This window comes from Heptranchias perlo, chromosome 29, assembly GCF_035084215.1.
Source record: "Heptranchias perlo isolate sHepPer1 chromosome 29, sHepPer1.hap1, whole genome shotgun sequence".
NCBI lineage: Eukaryota > Metazoa > Chordata > Chondrichthyes > Hexanchiformes > Hexanchidae > Heptranchias > Heptranchias perlo.
The window spans coordinates 22034258-22060790 of record NC_090353.1 but is presented as its reverse complement, the minus strand read 5'-3'; the positions used below and the strand labels follow the sequence as shown (position 1 = coordinate 22060790).

Below are 26533 nucleotides of genomic sequence, written 5' to 3'. Positions count from 1 at the left end.
AGAAGATTCACTTACGTCACCAATGTAATGGCAGCCTCAAGCAGAATCTTGTAAGCCAATTTGCTACAAGTCATTCACCTTGCTATGCTGTAGTATGTTGACTTGGAGCTTGTACGTGTGAAGAGCGCACAAATGTAATTTTATTTGTTTTTTAGACTAGTTGAACATTTAAGACTGACGAGGGCTGCCATAGTTATACAGAAACAATATCGAATGTTGGCTGTGAGGAAGCTGTATGTACTCATCCGTACAGCAGCAATTACTATTCAAGCTTATGCAAAAGGCATGGCTACAAGACATATGTATCATAAGGCAAGTCTTTGAGGAAAATGTTTGTCTGATCAGCTTCAGTAAATGTTGAGATTCTTAATTTTGCAAATGATTTATTTCGATATCTTGTGGATAACTTCTGCCATTGTGCTGATCTTGAGTTCTACTCATCTCACTGAAGGCAATGTTTGAAAACCTTACCTTAATTTCCAGAGATAATACTCATAGAAAAAGCTAAAATCAAATTATAATTAATATAATAAATGGAACAGTCCACCATTCTTTCATGGCCCCAATGTTTTGTCAATTTTTTTTTGTCCTTTCTGAAGATGCACTGCAGCAAGAATCAGTAACAGCAAACTTCCAGTACATCATCCAAATGACCATTTTGTCATGAGTCTGGGCAGTAAGGGTCATCAGGGTATTCAAGTGGGGAGGGCATCACTGACAACCCTGATCCTCACTAAATACCCATATACAGGTTAGTGATCAGCAGAAACACCACCTGGTTGTTTTTTGATCTGCCTCACTAGTTCAGGAACTCTGAGTCCAATTGTAGTATCCCAACTGCTGCTCTGGCTGAGATCAGATACAGTTTAAAAATTGAACCTAGGACTTTCTGATCAATGTGGGTTAGTGCTACACCAGGTGGAACCTTTACCCACCAGGCCATTGAAGGACTGGTAATGTGTGGCTTAAGTCAAGTGATTCATGCAAGTATTGGGCACTAACATTGTAACTTTGAGGAAAATCTTACCAATAAGATTTTCTTAGGTGCAGGTGTGGCTGTGGTAGCACTCTCACCACCTGAGTCAGAAGGTTGTAGGTTCAAGTCCCACTCCAGAGACTTGAGCACAAAATGCAGGCTGACACTACTGAGGGATTGCTCTGATGTCAGAGGTGCCATCTTTTGGATGAGATGTTAAACTGAGGCCCCATCTGCCCCCTTGGGTGGACATCAGATGCCATGGTACTATTTCGAAGAAGAGCAGGGGAGTGCTCCCCAGTGTCCTGGCCAATGTTTATCCTTCAACCAACATTTAAAAAAAAAACCCAGATTATCTGGCCGTTATCACTGCCATTTGTGGGACCTTGTGCACAAATTGGCTGCCATGTTTCCTACATTACTACAGTGACTACACCTAAAGTGTCTCATTGGCCGTAAGATGTTTTGGGATAGCCTAAGGCCATGAAAGGTGCTATAGAAATGCAAGTCTTTCTTTCAGTACCCTCAAACTCACCTGTTTTAGAGGCACAAAAGGTTTTCAACAGTATTGTCCAACTGTGATTTCCTTTATACCAATGTAAGCTTGTGGGTGAAGGGCAGAAAGGTGGGAGCAGGGGGAGAGGGAGGAAATCTGATCACTACTGAAGTAGGTAATTGTTTAGTATTACTAAAGAGGCATACATCTATTTTTAATTAGATGGTTCAGGAGCAGAAGGCAACTATCCTACAGAAACATGTACGAGGATGGCTAGCCTTTTTGAGATATCAAAGAATTCGTCATGCAGTTATCTACTTGCAGTGTTGTTACCGGCGCATGTTGGCATATCGTCAACTTAAGAAGCTGAAGTTTGAAGCCCGCTCAGTTGAGCACTACAAAAAACTGAACAAAGGAATGGAAAACAAGATCTTGCAGTTGCAGTGCAAAGTGAATGATCAGGTAATGTGAAAAACTTTAAAGTTGAATAATCCAAGCTTGTAAAATGCTCCACTGCTGCATATTTAGGCAGCAGAGGACATGAGTGATGGGCAGATGGGGCATAGTGCAAGATAGGATATGCACAGTTGCACTTTGGGCCAGTCATTATGAAATATGGACAAAGACCACAGCCAGCCTATCAAGTTATAGTGTGCCTCTTTGCCTTCTGCCAAAACCAACTACTAATCAAAATCATCCTGGAGGGCACGATCAACGCTAGCTCCTCTCTTCCACAACTAGCCAGCCACCTCCTCAAACCCTTTACTTCTGCCTTCTCCACTTTTCATTTCCAATATCCAAATCAGAGTTCATGGATTTCTTAGTCTCCAAGATTATTCAGGCAGCAGTCGCCACTGTTTCCACTCTATTCTCTCCCAGACCTTTTCCCAGTCTCTCAGCAACTCCAGCCCCAATTCCTCATCACTTTAGTTTTTCCATTTCTTTCCCCCACGCCCCCCATCTTTTGTTTGTGGCAAAAGAATCCCAATCTTTCCAGACTCCATAACTAACTTTTCATTCCTTGTTTCATTACAGTGAACATAAAATTACCCATCTTAAAGGGAATAAGAGCAAGTAAATTACCCAAACGGAGCTTAAAATTTACATTTTATGAACAAACAATCTGCCATATTTGGATTACAAATGTTTTATTGCTGATTTCCGCAGTAGAAGTCCAACTTCTTAGACAAAGGTTCAAATGAGGCAGACAGATGGGGCAAAAATTCATTGATACAAGGGTCCCATTTAGGTTTGGCACCTGGCCAGTTTTTCACCAACTCAGCCTGGTTATGAACTTGTTGCTAATTGGTGATTTTAATCAGCTCAAAATGATTTAAAAACAGTCACTGTTAGTCAGTTAAAACTGTCAATAACAGTGACAATTTTTAAACAAAGCTTTTGAAGCTAGTTGAAACTGTCACTTGGCAGCCATTTCAAAAACCCAGCTAAACTGGCAAACAGGCTTCTGCCAAGCTTAGCTCTAGCTGAAATTAGTCTGGGCAGTCTTGATTCAGTTCCTAGTGGGCGAGTCCAGAATACATTCCTGCTAAAATTTGTCACTAAATTGCTCATGAAGAATAAGGCTGCCAAAGATGGCTGATAGGGGAGCGCTGAAATGATCGAGACAGCAGAGTGCGCTTCATCCTGTACTGTATGCAATGTGGACGTTTATGCAAAAATTAACATTTTATTCTGAATGCACATGGACAGTTGGGATGTAAAACATCTTGTAATGGCCCAGATCTTTGCTTCAGAGACTACTGGATTAACAAAATTGCAAACTGTAATGACAGAGTGCCTTGGGTTCACATTGATAACCTTTGCATTCTGACTTGTTTTATATTTGAATAAAAATTTTAAACTAGTACTTGTATAGCAAACTTTTTTGTTACATTGCAAATGTGTTCTGAACGGTTGGGCTGTAACATTTGTATTTTATCACTCATTCTGAAATGCCCATTAATGTAGGACCCTCTTGATAAAAGGGAAATGGAGGATTGGAGTTGATGAAATTATGTATTTGGTGAGTCACTGTACTCATCCAATTCTTTGACTCTGACACTCAGCTGTTGTGACGCTGACCACTGATGCCAGTTAGCATTTGATATGTTTGTGGTTCACCAAACTGCTGATCTAGGCTGGTTTCTTTCTTGTACATGATTGCTATTTAATAGTTTGGTACTGACTGAGCTCATTCCATTTCCAGTTCACAATCCAATTTTTTGAGTTCACACAGATAGCCTAATCCATTGTCTGAAACTAACATGTGCATTTATATCTTGTCCTTGATATCCATTATCAAACCAGAGCTTATAAGTGTACAAACACTATAAATCCATTGCATGAATCAATCTTGTATATATGCATGTGTACATAACATAATCCTGATATCAAAGGCAGACATAACCTTGGCCTAGAAAGTCTACAGGACAACTGTCTCCATGATTCCATAACTAGTCCCAGCCTTTCTGTCCTGTTTGAGTTCAACAGGCTTCAATCACTAATAAAAACAAATTGGAAATACACAGCAGGTCAGTCCACATCTAAAGAGCAGACAGCTTATGATATTTGGTATGTTCCCTTCTATACACACAACTTCATAATCTCTTTTTTCTCTCTTTACAGATGTTGACTGACTTGTGTATTTCTAGAATTTTGTTTTTTTCAGATTTCCAGCATTTGTAGTTTTTCCTTTCATTTTAATTCAATCTCTAAGATGGATTCAAACGATAAATTGACATGTTTTGATTTAAGGACCACTAATAACTGATCGATGTTTCAAATGATCTGTCTTAATCTTTCCCTCTGTTATAACTTGTCATATCCTAAATTTTTGACTGATGTACATAGAAATGTTGATACTCCCAAATATGAAGTCTGACAACTGGGGGGTAATTTTAACCCCCATGAATGGCTGGGTTGGGGGCGAGTGGGAGTTGAAAATAGTTTTTTTTTGGTTCGAGACCACAACCTGGCTCCACTTCTGGGTTTAATGTGGGCGCATAAAAGTACAAGCATTCCCATTGGGAATGCAAAGTTTGAAAATGTTGTGGTTGCGACCCCAATAAAAACTATCTTCAACTCCCACCCGCCCCCAACCCATCCGTTGGGGGTTAAAATTACCCCCCCTGATGTGAGCTGGTAAAATAACATCTCATTTTGTAAATTTATTTTCAGAGTAAAGAGAACAAAGTGCTGGTACAACAAATGACTGCACTTAAAGCTTCTCACAAAAATGAGGTGGAGAAATTTAAGAACGAAATGGAACGCCTCCAGTCTAGAGCTGAAGAAACTAAAGTCTTGAATCTGCAGCAACAAATCATAAAACTCCAAGGGGAACAAGAGAGAGCACACAAAGACAGAAGCAATGCAGAAATTAGAGCTTCTCGAGACCTAACTCAATTGAAAGAAGTAGGATTGTATATAGTTTAATCCTTTTTATGCTCTACAATTTTTCCATAGGTTATTCTTGTACATCCCATAGAATTCCTATGGTTTTTAAAAAAAAAATTAAGCAGTTAGCCATAGATTTGCACTTATAGTTCAGCAGATGTCTGGGTTTTAGTAAGTTGATTTAAAAGGGCTATTTGATTTCTATTATGGTATCTAAGAACTCTGGAAAGCTCTTTTATACTAGTCTATTAAGAGAATAGTATTAATTGAACCAAAATGCAATCAGTCTTTCTATTCATTATTCATTCCTATCCCTGTTTCTAAGTCTTTTACCTGGTGAATTGTTGTGAAGGAAATGTTGATCTGTAGAACTGATTCATGTAATTAAAAGTTAATGGTGCTTTTTGCACCGTTACATATGCACGCTCAGATGAAATAAGATGGGCTAAAATTAATAGTTGTTTAAACAAAAACTCAGCTTTTTAAATTTATTCATAGGATATGGGTAATACTTGTAAGGTCAAATTTATTGGCTAGCCTTAGTTGCCTCAGGTAGTGGTGGTGATGGTTGACCTTTTATGTACTTCATAGGAATTGTTTGACAATTAAATGGGTTGCTAGGCCACTTCAAAGGACATTAACCATGTAGTGTGGGACTGTAGTTGTGAGCAGGGCAGATTGGATCGGGTATTAGTGAACCATTTGGGATTTTACAAGAATCTGGTAGTTTTTATGAATTTCCCTGGTGCCAGCCCACAAACTCAGATTTGTTGAATTCAGATTCACAACTTGCTATTGAACTAAGTAACTACAATACTATTGTACCCCACTCCAGTGAATCAAATTTTTTTTTAAAAGTTCCCTTACTGCCATTTTAATATGGTTTGATTATTGACTCTTATCCTCAAGAATGAGAACTGAGCAGTTGGTGTGACAATACTGTGGCAAATGTTTTTGAAAGGGTTAAAAAAGACTATACAAAAACCTTGAAGCTGACAGGTGATTTAATGTTAGCAATATAAAATCAGTGTTTCCTTTTCAGCTTTCCAGTCATGTTCCCCAGTAAGGTAAATTTGTATGAAGTGATGGTGTCAGTCTGTAGCAGCAGATTGGTCTCCAAATCTATTGACGAAACCCACAACATTCTAGCCTATTAAGTCTGAAGAGGCATCTTTCAAAGTCTAAAGATAAATGGCCCAAATAGTTAAGTAAACTATTAAATTTAATATTTTTTGGTGTGCAACTAGTTTACTGCAGCTTTATTTTAAATGTTGGCTTGCACATTATCTTTTTAAAAAAAAAATGTATGCATAACTTTTACACTGAACAATGCTAGTATGGTTACTCAAAAGCTTTGACAAAATTGCCACTTGAACAACATTACAAGAAATAAGAAAACAAATGTGAATTCTGATCAAAGTCTTGATGCCAAAAAACTGCAGTGTAGAGGAATGAGGTAACTGATTTTGTTTTAAGGCTGTAGGAAGCTTAGTTCTTAGTTACTGGACTAAGCCAGAGAATGTGAGATTAAATCGCACCATGGCAGTTTGAGAATTAAAATTCAGTTTTTTGGTATCGGTAAAAATAACCATGAGACTGTTGGATTGTCATAAAAACTCAACTGGTTCGCTAATGTCCTTTTTTTAAGAGAAGAAAACTTGCCGTCCTTACCGGTCTGGCCTATATGACTCCAATCCCACACCATGATTGACTCTCTTCTATGCGCTCCGAAGTGGTGTATTCAGTATCAAAGCTTGGGGCAACTAGGGATGGGCAATAAGTGCAGGCTTTGCCATTGCCACCCTCATCCGGAGAATGAATATTTTTTTTAAAAAATAGATTAAATTCATTAACAGAACAATGTAATGCTCAAAGGAGGAAGAACCAGCCCCAATTCAATTGTAAAGGGCAGCAATTTGGTGATTGCTGCAGTGCTCCACACTTGTAGCAATTACTTTTTTCCCCCTTTTTGATTATAATTGGAAAATAAGGAAGATTGTCCATTTGGGGTATTAAATCTAATTGCATCAGCTATAGATATACTAATTTTCAATAACAATGATTTTGTGCAGTTAAAATTTACTTTTTGCCCAGGGTCTAGCTCTGAATAATATTCCAGAAGCAAAAAAATGGAGGTTAGCCTCTTGAATATGAAAACACTGTTCTTAAAATTGAACTTGACTGCTGAAGTCAGAATCCCTTAAGGGTGGAGAATGTTAATTGATCCCAGTCTCAAACTTTTGGCAGCAGTGCAAATGTACCCTAAAATATGTTCCTCTATTTTGACAGCTCTACAGTGAAGCTTATGCTGCTCAAACTCTGTAGGTTGTTTTATTTTGTCAAATCCCTGGGTGACTGTACAGTTTTGATTGTGCATGTAAAGTCCTGAGATTTGAGCAAGCATTATGCTTAATTTTTTTTCATTTGCAAGTGTGCATTCACACTGTGAGGCTGTATGAGTCCCATTTGTTCTGGAAATATCACTCCTGTATCAAATTTATAAATTGCAGCTATTGCTTTGTGACTAGCTTTTCGATGTTTCAGACAATATAAAAGCTTTTATTTCATTTGTTTTCAGTGTCTTGTTCTTCTTGAAAAGGAGAAAATTGAGCTAAGTGATGAAAAAGAAGCACTTAACAAATACATTTTGGAGCAGTCAAAGATTATTGAAGGTATTTTTTTTAAAACAAGGTTTTTAAAATTCATTGGCATTCCTTTTTGTCATACTTTACTGGCAGATTTAAATCCATGCACCATTTTGTGTTATAAATACCAACATTTGCATTAAGATCTGTATACTTGACATAAATGGAGTGTGACACCAAGTGGACCTGAGCACTGAAAAAATCAGCACAAAAATATGAATTGTTTCTTGGTTAAGATTGTGAAGCATGAAACTAGAAAAGGACATTGAGCCCATGTATGTTCCTTCCACAGATTATGTACATTTTAACCAATGCATACTCCCCCACATCTATATAATCTCTTAAAAGAAAAGTTCTGTATAAATAGTCATCCCAAAGATAGAGCAAACTTAGCTGGCGGCTCTGCACCAATGACAGGTGCACTCCTGAATATATCCCATTCCCAAAAAAGTATGAGATTCCCACACACAGTGCATTGTGGCCAGATGCTTCCTTGAAAATTCTATGAGGAAGCTGTGGAATAGCTGGTGGTTACTTGCTCATTAAGTGAGGCTGGGGCAGTGATGCAGCAGAGCTGCTCTTTGCATGTTTTAAATGGGGGCAATCAGAAGCTACTTTTTAATTTCTAGCTGTGTGGGGAGCATTCTGCCACTTAATTGCTTTTCTGTCACTTTTGGAAATGAAATAAAATTGAGTTCATCAGCCAATGTGGGTTTAAATTGAGTGCACCTTTAAAGACTCATACACTTGTGTTTGGTTTGGTCAGCAAAAGCTAATATTACAAATTCACTCTTTCTAAATAGTTTGTGAACCTCAATACTATGCATTCAAAAATATTCTAGTGGGTAAATGCACTGTTTGGTAATGAGCAATACAGGCCTAGAAGGTACCAGGTTTGAATACTGGTTTGTGTTGATCTTGACTAGGAGTGGGGACACCACTGTTTTCCTTGGTGACCCTCTGCTAAAGGGGGCAAATGAGGAAAATCAGCTAGGGCTCTTGCTCCTGATTTACTATCCTGTAACCTCTGCTGGAAAGTGAACATGTGTGGGAGATAGGCTGTTCTACACAAGGGGAGACCATCAACAGTCACTAGATTCTCATGACAAACATCACTTAGTAGCAAAGAGCTACTGGCCCCCATAAAACTATGTCCCAGTATTAGTTGTTTTTTGAAGGGAGGGGAAAAAAATGGAATTTAACAAAAGAAACTTTTTAGTGCTTTTTTTTAAAAAAAAAGTGCAATATTCAATACTAAGTGTGTAGACTTTTATTTAAAGATGCATGTTCATCAAACGGTTTGCTTTAATAGCCACACAAAATTGAAGGGTTGCATTTCATCCAAACACTTTTTTATAGAAGTTTTGAGCGCTGCCATTTTAAGACATTCCCTTCTCCTGCACCTTACTCTCCTTTCCCAACCCCCACCCCCCCCAAAAAAAATCAATGCAGTGAGCATGTAGACAAAATAAGCTTTTTTTTGTGTTAAAGAACAAATTGCCCTGAAGGTGGCATCAAAGAGTTATCAGTTTCAGGCTGAATTTGAGAGAGAGCGATCCCACTACCAGAACCTTGTGAAAGAATTCTCCCGCCTAGAACAAAGATATGAAAATCTGAAAGATGAAATGACCTTCCTTAAGGTAATTTTAGCTTCGTTTTGTGTAAGCTTATTGTAAATATTTGGAGCAAAAAACACTTTTTAGTTGAACATACCAGATAAACAATAGATATCTAGACTGGTATGCTCCAAGACTATTTAAGAATCTTGATTTTTTTATGATCAATGGGAATGTTAGTTTATCTTAATCTGTAACAAAATTTCATGTGTAAATAATTAGTCTTACACAGCCGCAAGAGCAATTTTGTCTGTGTATTTGGTGGCAATATACCCAATATTTTATAACTTTTAAATATTCAGAACTTCAATGAGTAAAAACAATTACCAGATTCTGTGATGGGGCACTACCACAAACTAATGCTGCAATTATACTGCATTTCTTGCTTTACTATAATGAGTTTTTCACCCTGTAACAATGTAAAATAAGCAGCTTAACTGATCCTTTCTGTTGGGTGTGAGCCCACCTGGAAGCAATAGTTTGACCTACTTTGGCTTTGCACTTGTACAAAATCAACTTTAAACTTAAAGGCTTCAGAGTCTGCTGGACTTCCTATGTTTTGATAATAGATAATCTTTTCTCTCACCAAGAACATAGTGGTTCCTTATGTTCTGAAAGCAATGACTTGTACTGGGGTATTTTTTAGCATTTTGATACTCGTGGACAGAGCTTTGGCAGGCTGTTTGACTGAGGATTATCCAGCACAGCTGCCTCCTATTCCCTAAATACACTTTTCTTTGGCAGAGTCACTTGGAGACCAAGAGTAGAAACCTAAGCCAACTTTTTTCTGCTCTACTAGCCTAGGGACTGTGATCTCCTCTTTCCTCTATGGGGTAGATTTTTTTTTCTTTGAATTTGTTTATTCAGAAGCATTATCATGCATTCTCTCAAATATATTTAATTTTGATGCATTCCTGGAACAAATTATTTTAATGAAAGATGAACCAAAGTCATTTCTCTGGGTTTAATTATTAGAAACCATTTACTATGTTGAAAATGAAGTTTAGGAAATCTCACTTCAGAATTTAAGGTGACCAACTTTTTTTAACGTTAGCAAGCTCCAGATTATACAATAAATCTGTCCAATATTTGAGTTGTCAGTTATAGTCTCTTTGGAAGAAGCAGAAGATATCGAGCAGGAGCTGGACATAAGAAAATGCCTTTCTTTTGTAGTCAATGCTAATTTCCCCCAGGGAAATGTAAACTGTTACTATATGCAAGGTAATTTTAACCTAACCCGCTTGCTGTGAAACTGGTGGGATCAGATGGGCCAGCCATTATATACCCTGCCCAATTTAAAATCAAGATGAGCAAAAACTTCCTTCAACTCCAACATCAAGACCAAAACCATTGTGTTCGGCTGCCACCAAAAACACCACCTCGGTGCTGGACTCCATCTGCTGCCTTCGGGGACCACTTAGGTTGAGCCCAATAGTGCACAACTTCAGTGATCTGTTTAACCTGAGCTGTGTTTTCTAGCTACCACTATCTATTGCCCGCCTCCACCCAATTTCACTTCTGCTGCCGAAACCTTCCTCCACATCTTTATCAACGGTTCTTGTATCACTTTCGGTGTACAAATGAGTCACTTTTTTTTGTTTAGGTTCCCTTTATTCCCCAATTTTTTTTACATCAATGTTCTCTTGCTGTATCTACTACCTGCTCCAATATCTTTAGTTCTCCATTGCTTTGCTTTCTTTGTTTGCTGCCAATATATACTTCATTCTTGCTTTCAAAAGATTGTCAACATTCTTTTACTACTCCCAATTTTTGAAGCATCTTGAGTATAATTTGAAAATCTGTTTTTAGAAATATATTTTTCTTGTATGGTCCTGCTATCTTCTCCTGCACGTGCGATATACTTATTGCCCTACTGCCTTTTCAAAAAAAAAACTGTTGGTCTAACTATGCCTTTTTAAGTTCCTTGTTTTCCTGATTTCTAACTATTAAACTTTATCCCCCTCTATTCACCCAGGTTTTTTGGGGTGCAGTCTTCCTTGGTTTTTTTAAATTGACAGCAAACTGGCTTTAATCTTTGCAGATAGTTGTAACGAGTCTGTATTACTAGCAGCTCTTTACCTGTACTTCATTACTTATCCCTGGCTTGAATCAAATTGATCCAGTATTTTAAAGTATTGTTAGCATGTGCTATTATCATTTATGACTCCGCATGCTTAATTTTTAAAATAATTAAATGAAATGAGAGATGCCGAGACATATAGCATTATTAAGGTATTGTACATACTTTTACAGTTTTACAGAATTGTCCAGATGTAGAAGTGACGACTTGAATTCTAAATGTCTGAATTGTAAAGCTTTTTGCTATAATGTTGAGCTGTCTCCATAAGTCTCATCCACTACTTACAAATCATTAGCTATGAGTTAGTTCTCAAGATCTGCACAGTAACAAATTTGATTATAGCACTATTACCCTTCATTGAGGATAAATGGTAACAATGAAGCATTATATAATCTACCATTTATTGTGTATTTTAAATCAAATACAGATTCCTTTCTAGCTGGCTGTTCACGTGTGAACTATGGAAACATATGTAAAGAACATCCTTGAGATACTTGGCATTTTGCTGGATTATCTCTTTGATAAGCTTTGAAAAAATATATTTTTTAATGTTACTGCAGTGTAGAGTACAAAGTGAACAAATGAGCCTACAGTAATATTTCAAAATGTTTACTAGTATCAAGAGCTTGAAAACGAGAACAAGAAACTAAAGAATGAGTTGGATCAGCTAAGGAAAGAAGTTGGTAATACTGCTGCAAATGACACCAGAGAACAAAACGATGCTAGTTGCAATCTGCTGAACCAGCTAAAAGCAGCCACTGAAGAGACTGAAATACTTAAAGAGAAACAGATTTGGCTAAAATCTCAGCTCCTTATGGCAGGAAAGGAGATTGATGCTTTGAAAAACAAGGTAAGTGGTGTACTTTTGATGCCGTAAAAAAGAAATTCTATGCCAGAGCTCAATCAGATGCTTTTTAGCATCTTTTGGGTTCAGCTAAACCCAAAATAATTCCTAGAATATTCTCCAGGGATGCCTAACAGTTTGCTTTTGACTTGTTGACAATCATTTTTAGATACAATGGAAAAAGTTGCTGGTGCCAGAACTACAAGCAGATCCTCTTGTGAGCAGACATTTCATGCCATTGGCCACTGCTTCTGAAATGATTCCATATTTATATTCAAAGTCCAATTGCATGATTTTCCTTTTGGGCACTTTTCCCTTGCGACCACTTCTTTTAGATATTTTAAACTGAACTTTGTATGAGGAAAATGTATACGGCTGATATTTAAATTGAGTGCTTCAAATAAGTGCATACTTCAGTTGTACATTTTTAAACTATTGCATTTCTCTCATTCTGTGTAGGTCTCTTGTGCTATGGCATACATTAACATTTTGAAACACTAGATCAATGTGGTTTTGTAGCATATAAGCTCCATTAAAAGTTTGGAACAGGCAAAATGTTGATGTACCAACATGTTATGACTTGGCAGTTGTAGTATGTGGATTTACATCTCTAACTTTCCATGTAGTTAAATCCCAAATCTAACTTGTGCTATCTGGGAGAAATTAGGTATTTTGCCCTATTATAGAAAATCTGAGTTCATTTCATCCCTTTGATTGTTTCTGAAGTGGCTTTTGTTTAGCAGCTCCTCAACACTGCAAAGATATACAACTTTGGAATTGTGTGTATGAAACTGATGCATTTTCAAGCTTCCTCAGGCATAACTTCAATATCTGAGCACTTGTTTTGTGATCTTATGTACTATAAACCTTGTAAAGATTTTTATCAGCAAGGTGTCTTAATATTGATAGCTGTATTTGGGTAACAAGTCTTCATTTGTGGAATGGGCTGGTTAGCAACCATTGTAGTCTGAAAATACTACCAATTTATAGGAACATACAAGGAATTTATATTATGGATGGGAAATGCATACACAATAGACCTTGATGTGGAGATGCCGGTGATGGACTGGGGTTGACAATTTTTCACATCGTTCACCTGACGAAGGAGGTAGCCTCCGAAAGCTTGTGAATTTAAAATAAAATTGCTGGACTATAACTTGGTGTTGTAAAATTGTTTACAATAGACCTTGACGCATTTGTTGTGCACTTAGATTTGGCTTCAAAATCAAACTGTAACCCTTTTAGGTAATTCCAATTTTTATACAAGTTTCTAATTTATTGCCCTAAAGTAAGATTGAGATGTACTGAGGCATGGAATATTCATTTTTGTTCTACAATAATTGTCGCACAATTTTTCATTAAGTTTGAAGAACTCTGCTAAATGCACTGGAGATTTCTGATGCGTTTAATTAACTTTACAGTATCTCCCAAAGGTTGAATTCCAATTTTCAGAAGCTCAGTGTAGGGATTTTTTTGGCTTATTTAAATGGGACAACCTCAAACAGCAACAATAGAATTAAGGACTTGGGTATTTACAATCCTTTTGTAAATTGGGGCATTATTGATCTAGGATTATTGTGCCAATGTCAATTGGGCAAATTCATATTAACATTACTAAGATTTTGTTTTTGCAATTAGTTGATGTATGAGCATGCAAAACAATCAAATTGGTCTAGTGGCAAGATCTCAGTTCCCTGTTTGTTTGGAGTTGAGTTTTGGAATTTTTAAAAAAGACCTTTTTTGCTTTTCTATATAGTTTTATAGTAGTCACTCATTTTATATAATATACTAATGTTAGTTACCTATTTACATATTGAATCCCTTGCTCATTATATCCATTTTTTGGAATATCAATTGGATAAAGTTATTTCAGCATAGATATTTCACAAAGGTCATTTTTTAATGACTCACTCACCTTGGTGTGAATTTTTATATTCTTCAAAATGAAGGATGTCTGCCCTGGAAATTTTGGGCACCCATTGTCAGCATGGAGCATTTCCAGGTTAGGAATAGCATATAAAAACAAAATGCTGGAAACTCTCAGCAGGTCAGGCAGCATCTCAAGCAAAAGAGATAATGTTTTAGGTCAATGACCTTTCATCAGAACAGAAGATGTTGGAGATGGACAGCATTTAAGCAAGTGTGGGAGGGAAGGGAGAAAAGAGGAGAGGGAGGAAGGGGGAAAAGGAGAGACAAGAAAAGGACAAATGGGAGAGGCCTGTGATGAGGTGGAGGACAGGAGTGATTAAGTGACAAAAGTTATGAAGGTGCAAGAGACAAATCTAGGAACAAGCAATGGGTCTAGAGGAGATGTAAATAGTTACAGCAGGATAGCAAAGGTGGGGGGGAAGCATGGAAAATCTGACACAGCAGACTTCCATGGCCCAGGAAAAAGGCAGGTAGACCCCAGTGGTGGGGACCATCCCACCGGCCATGGACCGACAGGAGATCCCCCACCCCAAATTCCAGCCCACACCACTTCCACTTTCTTCTGTCCTCTGTTATCAGGACCTGCTGTCGGAGAGAAAATGGGAGCAGCAGTTAAGTTGTTTAATGCAATGTTTAGGCCAGAAGGCTGTAAAGTACACAGAATAAAGATGAGGTTGTTATCAGCTAATTAAGCTTCTGACCAAAAATGAAGGGTTTGTTGGGGGTACAGTTTTGGTGTAGTTTATCTTTTTTAATCTAGTCATAGTATACAAGAAGTTTAAAAATCTAGCTACAGCTGAAATCTTCTACCAAGCTTAATACTATGCAGAATTTTCAAGTTTTGCTTGGTTGTCTGCAAAGCTTGTGGGAGGAATGAAGATACTTTTCAACAAACATGCCGAAGTTTGTTCACTTATGTTGTTGCACAAATCCGGAAAGTCCCAGTATCTCTTTTGGAGATAATTTAAAAAGCTACAACTGTTCAAACTGAGTCAATTAGGTACTTTGAAGAGAATAGCTCAAGCCAGTTTCAGCTCCCAGAGTGGTAGGAAATACAAGAAAAGAAACAGTTAATAAAAGCAAAATCTAGAGCGGGAGGGATGAAGAGTTGAAATAATGAAACCACAGTGCATCTTTAAAATGTTGATGCACACACAATTGTGCCCATATTATAGTGGTTCTCTATTGATGGGGAATTTGTAAACACTGGTATCAGTTTTGTTTCAAGAGGCAATTGTACCTTGTAAGTCCAATGACTTAATGGGATAAATAAGTTTTATTAGGTATTTGAGGCTTAAGTCAAAATACCATAGGTAGTAAAAAGATGTTGCCTTTTTGCGCAGTCCTTTTCAATTGTCTACAATGGCTACATATTCTGCAGTTAATGGAGTATTTTTGGTTTACAGGCTACTATGGCAGATCTATTTGGATTACCTAAAGATGGAAATAAAATGTCTGAGGAGGATCTCCGATGTGCTTATGATGCTGTTCGTGTGGCCAACAAGTGAGTGAATGGGAACTTGGAGCAGAAGCAGATTCATAATTGTAATTGAGGACAACACTTGTTTGAAATGTGACAATTTCATGTTTTTTTTTTTCCTTCCGTTTTCTTCAGGTAGGTGTAGTTAAACTGACCCGTAGGGCACATGCAGCCCCAGGCAACTCATCTTATTTGCATTCATTTACTACTTGCTGGTTTGTCCAAGAATCATAGCATCATACAATCATACAGCACAGGAGGCCATTCAGCCCATTGTGCCTGTGTCGGTTCTTGGAAAAAGCTATCTGATTAGTCCCACAGCCCTACATATTTTTTTCTTTTCAAATATTTATCCAATTCCCTTTTGACAGTTACTATTGAATCTACTTCCACCACCCTTTCAGGTAATACATTCCAGATCATAACTTGCTGTTTTTTTTTAAAAAATTCCTAATCTCCTCCCCCTCTGCTTTTTCCAATTATCGTAAATGTGTCCCGGTAACCAACCCTTCTGCTAGTGGAAACAGTTTCTCCTTACTTGCTCTTTTTAAAAAAAAAACTTCATAATTTTGAACACCTCTTAAATCTATCCTCCTCCTGTTTGAGTCTTGTAGAAAGCACTGGTGGATCGTAATTCTGATGATCTGTTAATATCTGCAGCATGAGGGATGCAAATTAATGGGAATGTGGATTTAACTGTGTGGAGCCCTGAGGCTCCATGTCACTCGCCCATGAAGACACATAGATTGGAAATTCAAGCTTTGAGGCTTCTTGCTGGGGCAAAGTTGCACAGATACCATACATGCTCCAATTTCTTGCCCTAATCTAGTGTGTTTCTTCACATACTGCATGTGTTCTTATCCAATCTTAGTTTAGTTCTGGAGAAATCAAATGCTTAATTATAATTTTTGGTTATAACATAATTGAGACTGCACCACAAGTGACCACCTGCTCCCATGCTATATAAAGCTTCTCACCTGTGTGTGAGACCAGTTTCTTCCCCTCTCTCTTCCCCCCCCCCCCCCGGCCTCAGTCAGTTTTGAGAGGTTTCTCTAAGCTCCTAATTTTGCTTTATAGAAGGTAGTTAAACAGTTTGTAGTGATTTTTTAGGAATGATATGTAGTTTTCCCTTATTTCTTAGCTTCTAACTAATATTCTGAGGCATTGCTTACTGAGTTGCTGACTTCAAACACACTTTTTGTAGCAACTGTAAGGTTTTGAGGTGGGGAGGAACTGTTACAGGAAGGAAGTGATATTTAGAGGAAATATGTGGTTTATGGAAGAGCATTAATATAGATGTTTAAAATATAGATGAAGGTGTTTTGTGGTTAAAAATTAATTATTGTAAAACTAAAATATAAATGAGTTTGAAGGAGTATTGAAATAATCAAAATAAATAATCAGTGTAAAACTCAAATAATAAACTCCAGGTGAAAAGCTGTTTGTGGCAAAGGTGAAAGAATAGTTCCAAATGTAAATACATGGTAAGTGAAGTAGGATCGTTTGAGTCCATGTAAAGAATTGAAAGGGGTTGAGAAATAATGTAAAATTGGTTTTGTAAACGTGATGAGAAACTGGGCATTGTAAAACTAAATGTAAACTTAAAAAGAGAAACTTTGGGAACGCTGAAAGGAGCAGCAAGATGAAACTCGTGGAGCAAATGGAGGGAAGATGAGGCATGTGACAAGGGGAAATCAGTGGAGAGAGGGAGGGAAAGAAATCAGAATGGAGAGGCCTTTTTAAAGGAGGTTTTGCATTGATTTGAGTTCACCCTGACCCCTCACTCCTGTAAAGGTGGCTCCCAGTGTTTGCTGACTTAAGGCAGTGATGCAATTTTAGCCACATGCACTAATTTTAGTAGAAAACACCTTAAATGGACTCTCACAGGTAAATGTATCTCACATGAATATTTACTTAAACATATACCACTGTTCAGTAATCAAGGAAGCAAAACACTTGGACACTGCTTTATGTCTTGCCATTTTGCCAACAAATAGAGGTTAAAGTACACGCATATACGCCATGTGAATGAGTATTGAGATCATACGCCCAACGACTGGGTCTATTACTCTTATTTACAAAATAAATACAATTAGTCATATCTGGATTCCCAATTAGCCCCATGTGGCTAATGTATTGGACAACACTGACTTAAGGGCAACTAAGTTTGAGCAGATTTCAAGAGTGCCTGTAGAAAATAAATCAAACAGAAAAAGGGGACAACATTTAATGGTGGGAAGAAACTGTTTTTCATTGGTCCCTGGTTTAGAGTTCACTGCAGTGCCAACTCCTGTAAAAATGGTTCCCAGCACTTGGTGGTTATTGGAGAGAAGGTGCAAAAGGACCAAACTTGGCTGGAGGGAGCAGGCTGCAGGCTGGTAGGAAGTTGAGGAGAGGTCCAGGAGTAGGGCTGGGAACAAGCAAGCTTGTGGGGTTGGGTGAGGCACAAGAACTCTATTTATGGTGGGACTGAAGGGTGTAGAGATTTGAGGTGAGAAGTGCTGAGCGATGGGCTTGTGGATGCATCATAGCAGCACCAGTGGTGGGAGGCCTACAGCTGCATGCTGAATGTTTGTTTATTTTCTCACGGGACAAATCAGTGATTTTAATTAACACAGGAGGTAGTTTCGGCAGGGGTTGAGGGAGGAGGCAAACTGACAAAGTTGAGGGGAGGTCAGCAAAAAAATCCTTTTATTTTTGAGTAAATTTCCTTGAATGGATTGTGTAGGCAGGGAGGCTGTAAGGTTGGTTGCATCCTCTGGCTGTGAAGACAATGAACCCGTTTGAATAATGATCCATTAGGTATGGGGTACTGGAGCTTTTGAAGCTGGTTTACTCCAGTGAAGCTTCAGATGCATCTAAAAATAAGCCAGATTTTTTAAAAACTAACAGGTTCAGCTGGGATGTGGTACCTTGAATGCATCCTTTGGACCCAGGGTACCTTGGCTATATCTTCTATTGCAATTACATTTTAAATACCAACTGAGTGCACTGTGCAGATGAAGTCTGCTTTGAGTCAAACCCAAGAAGCAATATACTATAACCTGCAAATTTACAGCTGCTGGGTGAGTGTGTAAATGTATCACCTAATCGCACTCTGGTTGCTAGGCAGTTGACCAAATAGGGGAAATCTAGTACCAAGAAATCAATAATTGAAAAAATAAGACTCTGGTGGATTGCAATCGATTTCTGCTTGGATTCATTGGAAAGTAGCATATTTACATGATGCAGGATTTTGAGGGTATGTTTTTTAAAAAGAAAATGGCTGTTCCTATACCAGATAGTGGGAATACACAACTGGTCCATCAGAACTTGTGAAGAGAAAATACAGGTTAACATTTTGGGTGTAGACCCTTATGAGAATTGAAAGATGAAGTAGCTCCTTAATAGGACTGAACAAAATTTGGGGGAAGGAATGAAAGAACAGTTAGAAGTCAAAGATCAGAAATGTTGACCTGCTAACAGTTGTGCTCTGTATCTTGCCTGTGTGCTGTACCTTAACTGCATCAACTGCTCGACCAAGATCTTCCCTTAATTATGGGAAAATGTCTACAAACCAAGCTTATAATATCAAGTAGTGGAAATTTGCAAAATGTTGACTAGCTAGGCTGTTTCTCGCCATCACTTGCAACGTGCATTTATATTCTGGAATACCAGCAGTGTTCAGTCTGGGTATCTAAGTGTATGTAACTGCTGTCACATCCTTTCAAGAGTAATTAGTTTTGGGGCCGGTCATTCTCATTTACTTTGTTTTGTGAGCTAAATGGAAGTTGTACCCAAAAACGTGTGTCTAGTTCCTAACTGGGATCTTAATGTAGATGTGAGCTGTGGCTCAGTGGTAGCACTCTTGCCTCTGAGTCAGAAGGTTGTGGGTTCAAGTCTTACTCAAGGGACTTGAGCATAGGATCCAAGCTGATAGCCCATACTTATAGAATCGTAGAAAGTTGCGGCACAGAAGCCGGCCATTCGGCCCATCGTGTCTGTGCTGGGAGAGAGGACTCTTGAATGAGATGTAAAATTGAGGCCCCGCCTCCCCCCTCAGGTGAACGTAAAAGATCCCATGATGAAGAGCAGCAGATGAGTTCTCGTTGCGTCTTGGCCAATGTTAACCCCTCAACCAACACTTTTTTAAAAAAAACAGGTCTGGTCATTCTCATTGCTGTTTGTGGGAACTTGCTGTATGCATATTGGCTGCTGCGTTTCCTACATTACAATAGTGACTACACTTCAAAAGTACCTATTTGGTCTAAAGCACTTTGGGATATCCTTGAAGTTATGAAAGGTGCTATATAATTGCATGTCTTTTTTGAGCTTGAATGTGGGATTTCTCCCTAAACCAGAGGCACTAAGGCTAACTGGAGCACCCCTGGAACACAGACTGGGATCAAATTAGGGTCCTTCCTGGTCTGTATGATCAGCTGCTAACTGCCAGAAAAATAGCCATCGAAGAACCTTGAAGTATAACTGTTTTACTAGTTTGCTATGCGGCATATCTATTATACAAGTACAAGTAGCTTAGAAATGTAAATTCATTTTCTAGTTCATGATTATGATAATTCTTAATGTGCAAGTACCAAGCTTTTCATATACTTTTAAACAATGTCATGGTGTTCATGTACTGCCATGAATGTCGCCCCAGAAAACATTGATTTGAAGGTACTGGGATTGTTTCTAAGAACAGCATGTTTGATTTTTGAGGCTACTACTTGCCAGACAACAGTATACAGTTGTCTCCATCACTGTTTTATAGCTCTGTTTCTGTAGTCAGCCACATGATTAGAAATGCTGTTTTTAAAAAAAAAGTTATATAATCGTTGCTATCCATCGCTGTGGAATAGTTTCTGAATTCATTGTGTCCTATGCATCATTTGTTGAGTTGTCATGTCTTGATACATTTGACTATTTCAAAATGTAAGTTACTTTGACTACTTTGGCAACTGAATGCAGCAAATGACAAGAACGGTTTAAATAAATTTACAAATGCAGTAACATAGCAGCAATCACAGTATGTTACAAGTAATTTTTGTGTTTTTGGTGTGATTTGTATATCTAATTTTCCATGTTTAACTTCTGCCTCTGCAGTTTGGTAATCTGGTGCAGTGCTATTTGCATTACCAGGTGTTTTTTAGATGCTTTGCAGTGTAAGATCCACTGCTGCTTACACCATCTGTTCCAACTGCCATAAATACGCTTTGTTCCTCGTAACACTGTTCTTGTCCCCATTGTGATATAGCGATTCTATTATTTGTTACTAGGCACTGAATTTGAAGAGCTCAGCAGTTTTGTTTTCAGTAATTGCATTTCTTCATTTTAGTGTTTTTTTTATAAATCTGTTCTAGATGACTTTCTCCACCAGTCATTATGGTGCCCATTTTTCACCTTACCATTTCAGATGGAGTACAGTGAGTTTCCCATTGGGTATTTACCTGTATTTTTGCTCTTTTTTGGAATGGAAAGGGGAGCAATGCTAGGCTGGTCAGGCAGCACCAGAGCTGCATTCCATCCACCCACTGATATCTCCACACCAGTATATACAAGCAGAGACCCTCCTCACTGTCCTTTTTATCTTTTGTAACCTGGATGTCTATTTAGCCCAGACTGAGGGAATGAAAGCTTCCTTTCCCTTAGCTGAAAACATTCTAACTTTGGGTAGTCTCAACTAAGTTTTCTGTCATTTCCAAGTCCACAGCCCTGAACTGACTATAATTCCACACTGCTTGCCACAGAATTGGCAGTCTTGCTTAAACCATAAAGATGGCTACATGGGAAGTGAAAATATCAGACTTGGTCAATCATTTAAGGTTGGGCTAAGAATTTCTCCCGATTGGCCAGTCACTTCAGAGGAGCAGTGGGGACTTTGTTTACACATGTATCTGAGGCTTCTGTCAAAGTTGAGGTGGCCAATCAGAAGAACTCCCAAGGAAATTTCCAGTGTGAGTGTTTAAAAAGTTAGAATGATGTTCAGTTCCTCACCTGGCTCTTCCTTTTCCCTTCACCCCAAAAAAAACTTGCAGTGGGGAATACAAAGCCAATATGATACCATGATGTGGAGATGCCAGTGATGGACTGGGGTGGACAAATGTAAGGAGTCTTACAACACCAGGTTATAGTCCAACAGTTTTATTTGAAATCACAAGCTTTCGGAGGCTTCCTTCTTCGTCAGGTGAGTGTCCTACACTCACCTGACGAAGGAGGAAGCGTCCGAAAATATGATACCAAGTGGTTAACATTGTGTCAACATGTCTGACTTGTGATATTGATCTGGCTTCTAGTATATCTCTCCCTGCTGCCATTTTACACCATACAGAGGACACCTGCCAAGGACTGCCTATTCAGTCAAGTTTTATCATTTAAGATTTATAACTTGCACTCTTCAGTCTCTAGCAGTACCATGTCTAAAAGGAGTGCATCACTCAACATATTTACTATGGAAATGGGTTAAGTGGTTTATATTAAATACCACAGGGTTTAGAAACTTGCAGCTTAGAAGTAAAATTTAAGGCTGTAATATAGTGAAGAGCTGTCTCAGTGAAGTTGGTATTCTGATTCCCGTATTTGCATAAGTGGTTTTGAAATTTTATAGTGCTTTTTTTGTTTACATAATTTGGTATTGACCCCCTTGTGATGGTAATTTGTGACTGGGTGCAGCCATTGATTTCTGAAAAGCTCTTGAGGGTGCATGGTGTTAACAATACAAGTAAATGCTGTTCAGTTTAATTGAACTGACCTGGACACTAGCTTTTCATCTATCTGGAGCACCAGGTCACATTACAAATGTAAACTCAATATTTTGACTATGACTGCCTAGAACCTAGCTCCTGACCTCATAGCACAGGTCCCTTTTTGTTTGCGGCCTAAATAAATCCAGCCAAGAACAGATGTAGGCCAGGTACGTGTGTTCGTACTATGAAGATAGAAAATTAAGGATTGTGATTGCAAAGTGCTAGATGTTAGGATCATGGTCCTGAAGCTTGTGTGCCACAAGGATCTGTTGGACCTCTTGCATTCTCTGTATACATGAGTGATTTTGGACATGATTGTAGGGAGACCAATATCAAATTTATTGGTAAACTCAAATTAAAGGATGTTGCACATTTTGGAGAAGGACAGATTGTTAAGAGTTAAAAAGCTGATCTGAATTATTACTTCAAATTAAACTGCAGAAGTAGAACTAGGGGACAAGTTCAAATGAGTAAAAGGTAACTTCAGAATTGATTAAGAAATCTTTCACAAAGTGTGATCATTTTGTTGACTAAACTTTTCAATATAGTAGGGGAGGCAAAATCCTGGAATCATTTAAGAAACAATTGGATGTTACAATAGTGGTGGGGTGGGGGGGGGAAGAAAGACAGTGGGATCTTGATGGATGGACTAAGATGGGTCGAATAGCCTTCCTCATCCATATTTACTTTGTGAAATAAGTAGGTTAGGCAATTGGGCAGATGTGTGGAAAATGCAGTTCAATGTGAAGTTGTAGGTTTTATGGTAAATAGAGAATGGAAATATACACTAAACAGTAAAATTCTCAATGGAGTGAAGGAGCAGAGACCCATGGGTGCAAATATACAGATTTTTTTAAAAAGCAGGATTGCAGGTGGGACAAGTTATAGAAAGGGAAAATGGGATTTTGGATCATGATTAGTCACAGTTGGAGTACTGTAAAGTTTTCACCACATTGTTATAGAAAGGATATTGGAACCATGCCCATTAAAATGGCATTTTATTTATATGGCTATCACTGGTTAAACATAATTGTCATTTTGTTTTATGAATTGCAGTAGTTTAAGGATGGTTTGTGTCAGATACACTCCTGTGTGCTCTTTCGGTTTGTAGTAAATTTTAAGAAGCTGTCACTTAGACTGGAAGGTAGGCAAGCTGAACTCCATTGGGGGATTTTAACTACTGTGCTCCACTATTGATTTTTAAAAAAAAGTGTGCATATTATGACACATTCATCTTTTTTAACTGGTCCTCAAGCAACTCATATTGCTTTATTTTTCTGTTATGCCTCTGTCCCTTTCCTTTCTCTTCCCCCACCCCCAAGATTAAAGTTGACTTGATTAATTGGCTACACAAGATACTTTGTCACCAGCTTAAACTTTTTCTCTCTCTCTCTCAGACTTCTCATGGACCAGTTGCATGAACAGAAGGCACGGTATGCGAAAGAAATGAAAACTTTTCAAATTGAAGCCAGAGCCCTCAAAGAGGAGTTGAATAAGCAGCAGCAGAATTTTGCTCGGGTGCTGCAGCTGCCATCAGAGGCACAAATTGAAGTTGGTTTACAGCAGGAAATTACACGACTTATCAGTGAAAACATGGTAATACCATTTATAGAGGCATTTTTGTTCTGTGTGCCTATTTGACAGTTGAATATCCTATTCTTGGATGTTGGTTGTTAGTCAATATCAAAGCTTAAGATATATAAACAAGGTCCTATGGATTTTTGTCTCTTTATGAAATGTATGTGAAATTGACATGTTACCAGGGATGAGGGCTTAGTTATGAAGCAAGACTTGGGAATTGAGACTTTTCTCAGTGATTTAAGCAGTGGTCTTCAGTAATAGATGACTTCAAGATTACGAAAGGTTATGATGTGGTAGTGATATTGTTTCTACTGATAGGCAAGAGACACAAATTTAAGAGGAAGTCAGAATATTTTTTTTAACACCTGTCTAGAATGTGGAAATCTACACCACAAACCATTGCTGTAGCAGAGATCATAAATCTGAAAACCAGTAATATTTAAAGGTTATGGGGAGTGAGGTTAGACTAAAACATAGGCACAGACTTAATGGCCTGTTTCTCTGCTGTCACACTAATTTAATGAAATATGCAAGAAAAATAAAACTTAGAAATGTGCAGTATGCTCTGTATTTTAAATTGTTTATATTAAAATTGTAAGTAATTGATTTTCTGCCAAAAGTTGTCTTCTGGTAGCATATCCAAATGGATATTCTGTGTGAGCTTAGACTGTATGTTGCTAATATATTCTGGGGAGGAAGGAAGCTTCTGTCCTAACTTGACATATACAAATATGCACTTCCAGCATGGGTGACTCAAACCATGTTTCTCCCTGCCCCCAGCAACTTCCCTCCCTGACCTGAGAGTAGCTCTACCACCCTTGCTGCTTCCTTGGTTTAGTATACAACTGGAATTGAACCTGGGATCTATCTGCTCTGCATAACTTAACTCCCGAACCAGCTTGTCATGGGGAGATGTATTTAACTTTAAATACCAAAATTAATAGGCAAAGCCAAAATGTTGCATGTAGATGGTGGGGGCTGGGTGAATATAAATGTGCCATTTTTAACTCTGTGAACTTTTTTTTTCTAGAAACCTAAATGAGATGCATCATCAAATTTTGATATTTGTAGTGGAGGCGTTTTCGTGCATTTGAATCACTTTGAGCAGAAATGTTGCTGTACAAATGCAAAGATCAGTCACCAGCTGCATTGGAGAACTTTTTCTTTTTAACCATTTTTATATTAATCTGAACAGTAATATACAGCTATTGGCTTTTTTATACTGTTTGTAGCACAAGCTACCTATTTAAATGTAATTCAGTCTTCTGGGCTCTTAAATTTTAATGCCTCCTTGAAGTCTCACTTCAAAGCAACCATGGTTCGAACACAACTTTGACCATAGTGAAGAAATCCAGCATACTATTTCTGCTTACCTACATTAAATGGAAGCCCTGATGCAAGCATAAAATGGATTGCCAAGTTTGCTTTTCACAGGATTTAGCTACACCAGTGACACACTCAGTGACTCATGCAATCAGGACAGCACATCCATTTCTCTGGAGTCATTAACTGTCTGCTAATGGTTTAGCCTTGGTTATCCTAGCCCATTTTCTGTTAATTTTCATAATTCCTGCAAAAGGTAATTTAAAGCCCACAACTAATATCCAGTTCCAGAATTTGACTAAACAACACATGATTGAGGTTTTTTGGCAAGGGAATTTCTAGATGTAGCATTAATTGGGGGAGGGGGGAAGAGAGGGATATAAAAATATAAAGACCAATCCTTCCCCATTTCCTGTCGGCTCATGCAGAGTGCATAGAGAGCTGCTTTCTAATTTTTCTCCTTGACTGTAGTTACTCATACTTGGGTACTGTTCTTTGGGTACCAGCATCTCTCCTGCTTTAACCAAATGGCCATTTTTTAGCCATGAGTGTTGGGACAGTTTATTTAGGATGGGGGAGATTGCATCTGAATATGGAACTGTCCCTACACTAGACCTTGCAGCAGGAATCAACTGATACTCACCAGCAGTGGAAATGCTGAATAACATTTGTTTCCAATGGTTTCTATTGCCAGTATGCCATCCGAGCCAGGTCAAATATAAGTTGTCTCTTGTGACATTCCTAATGTATTGAGTCAGAAAGCTATCATGGATTACCTTAAGTAGCTCAACTTCTAGACCACTTGGGCATTATTCGGTTGGTTGAAGTCCCTCATTAAAATATCCATATCCTCTCAGTGATCTATGCTTTGTTTTTACCCGGTAGACTATAGCGTGCCTCCAGAATGATCTTTTCCTCCTTTTGTACTACATTCATATCGACTATTTTCATTATAAAGCTTATCCTGTTGTGATGGACTCTTTCCTTTATCTCCCAGTTGTCCTGGATGTAGTTACGTCACTTCCTTTCTTGTACAGCCTGTCCTTTCTGAGCGCTACCTTCGGTTGTTGTACTCATTAAGGATAATCCATGTCTCTGATACTCCTCTTAGATCATGGTTTTCAATTGCCACAGCAGCCTGGTGCAAATGCTCCTAGAATTCATTTATATGTACCAGTAAAGTATATACTGCCAGTTGCTCAATCAATGCAACAAATTATTTGTGGGTTAACATAATATATACAGTTCTTCCCCCCCCCCCCCCCCCCCCAACCAACTGAGCAATTTTGTTTTCTATAGGATCTATTGGAGCAGGTTGAGAAGCAGGATAAAACCGTACACAAACTGAAGAAACAGTTAAGATCCATAAAGGAGTGTGCAAGTATGTTTCATTGTGATTTAACATTTTGAATGGAGATGTTGTATTTTTTGGGGTCTTTTGTTATTTT

The 26533-nt window shown here is 38.1% G+C and overlaps 1 protein-coding gene across 1 annotated transcript in view; it reads left to right on the top strand.

Moving 5' to 3' along the window:
- The window catches only part of LOC137299686 (unconventional myosin-Vb-like), a 124641-nt gene that overhangs the window by 74120 nt on the left and 23988 nt on the right, over positions 1-26533 (top strand). Inside the window, exons 20-28 of the mRNA XM_067968624.1 lie at positions 156-312; positions 1695-1934; positions 4650-4883; positions 7444-7537; positions 9002-9150; positions 11823-12056; positions 15386-15483; positions 23579-23777; positions 26385-26466. Coding sequence (XP_067824725.1) covers positions 156-312; positions 1695-1934; positions 4650-4883; positions 7444-7537; positions 9002-9150; positions 11823-12056; positions 15386-15483; positions 23579-23777; positions 26385-26466 — 1487 coding nt within the window. The remainder of the gene's footprint in view (positions 1-155; positions 313-1694; positions 1935-4649; positions 4884-7443; positions 7538-9001; positions 9151-11822; positions 12057-15385; positions 15484-23578; positions 23778-26384; positions 26467-26533) is intronic.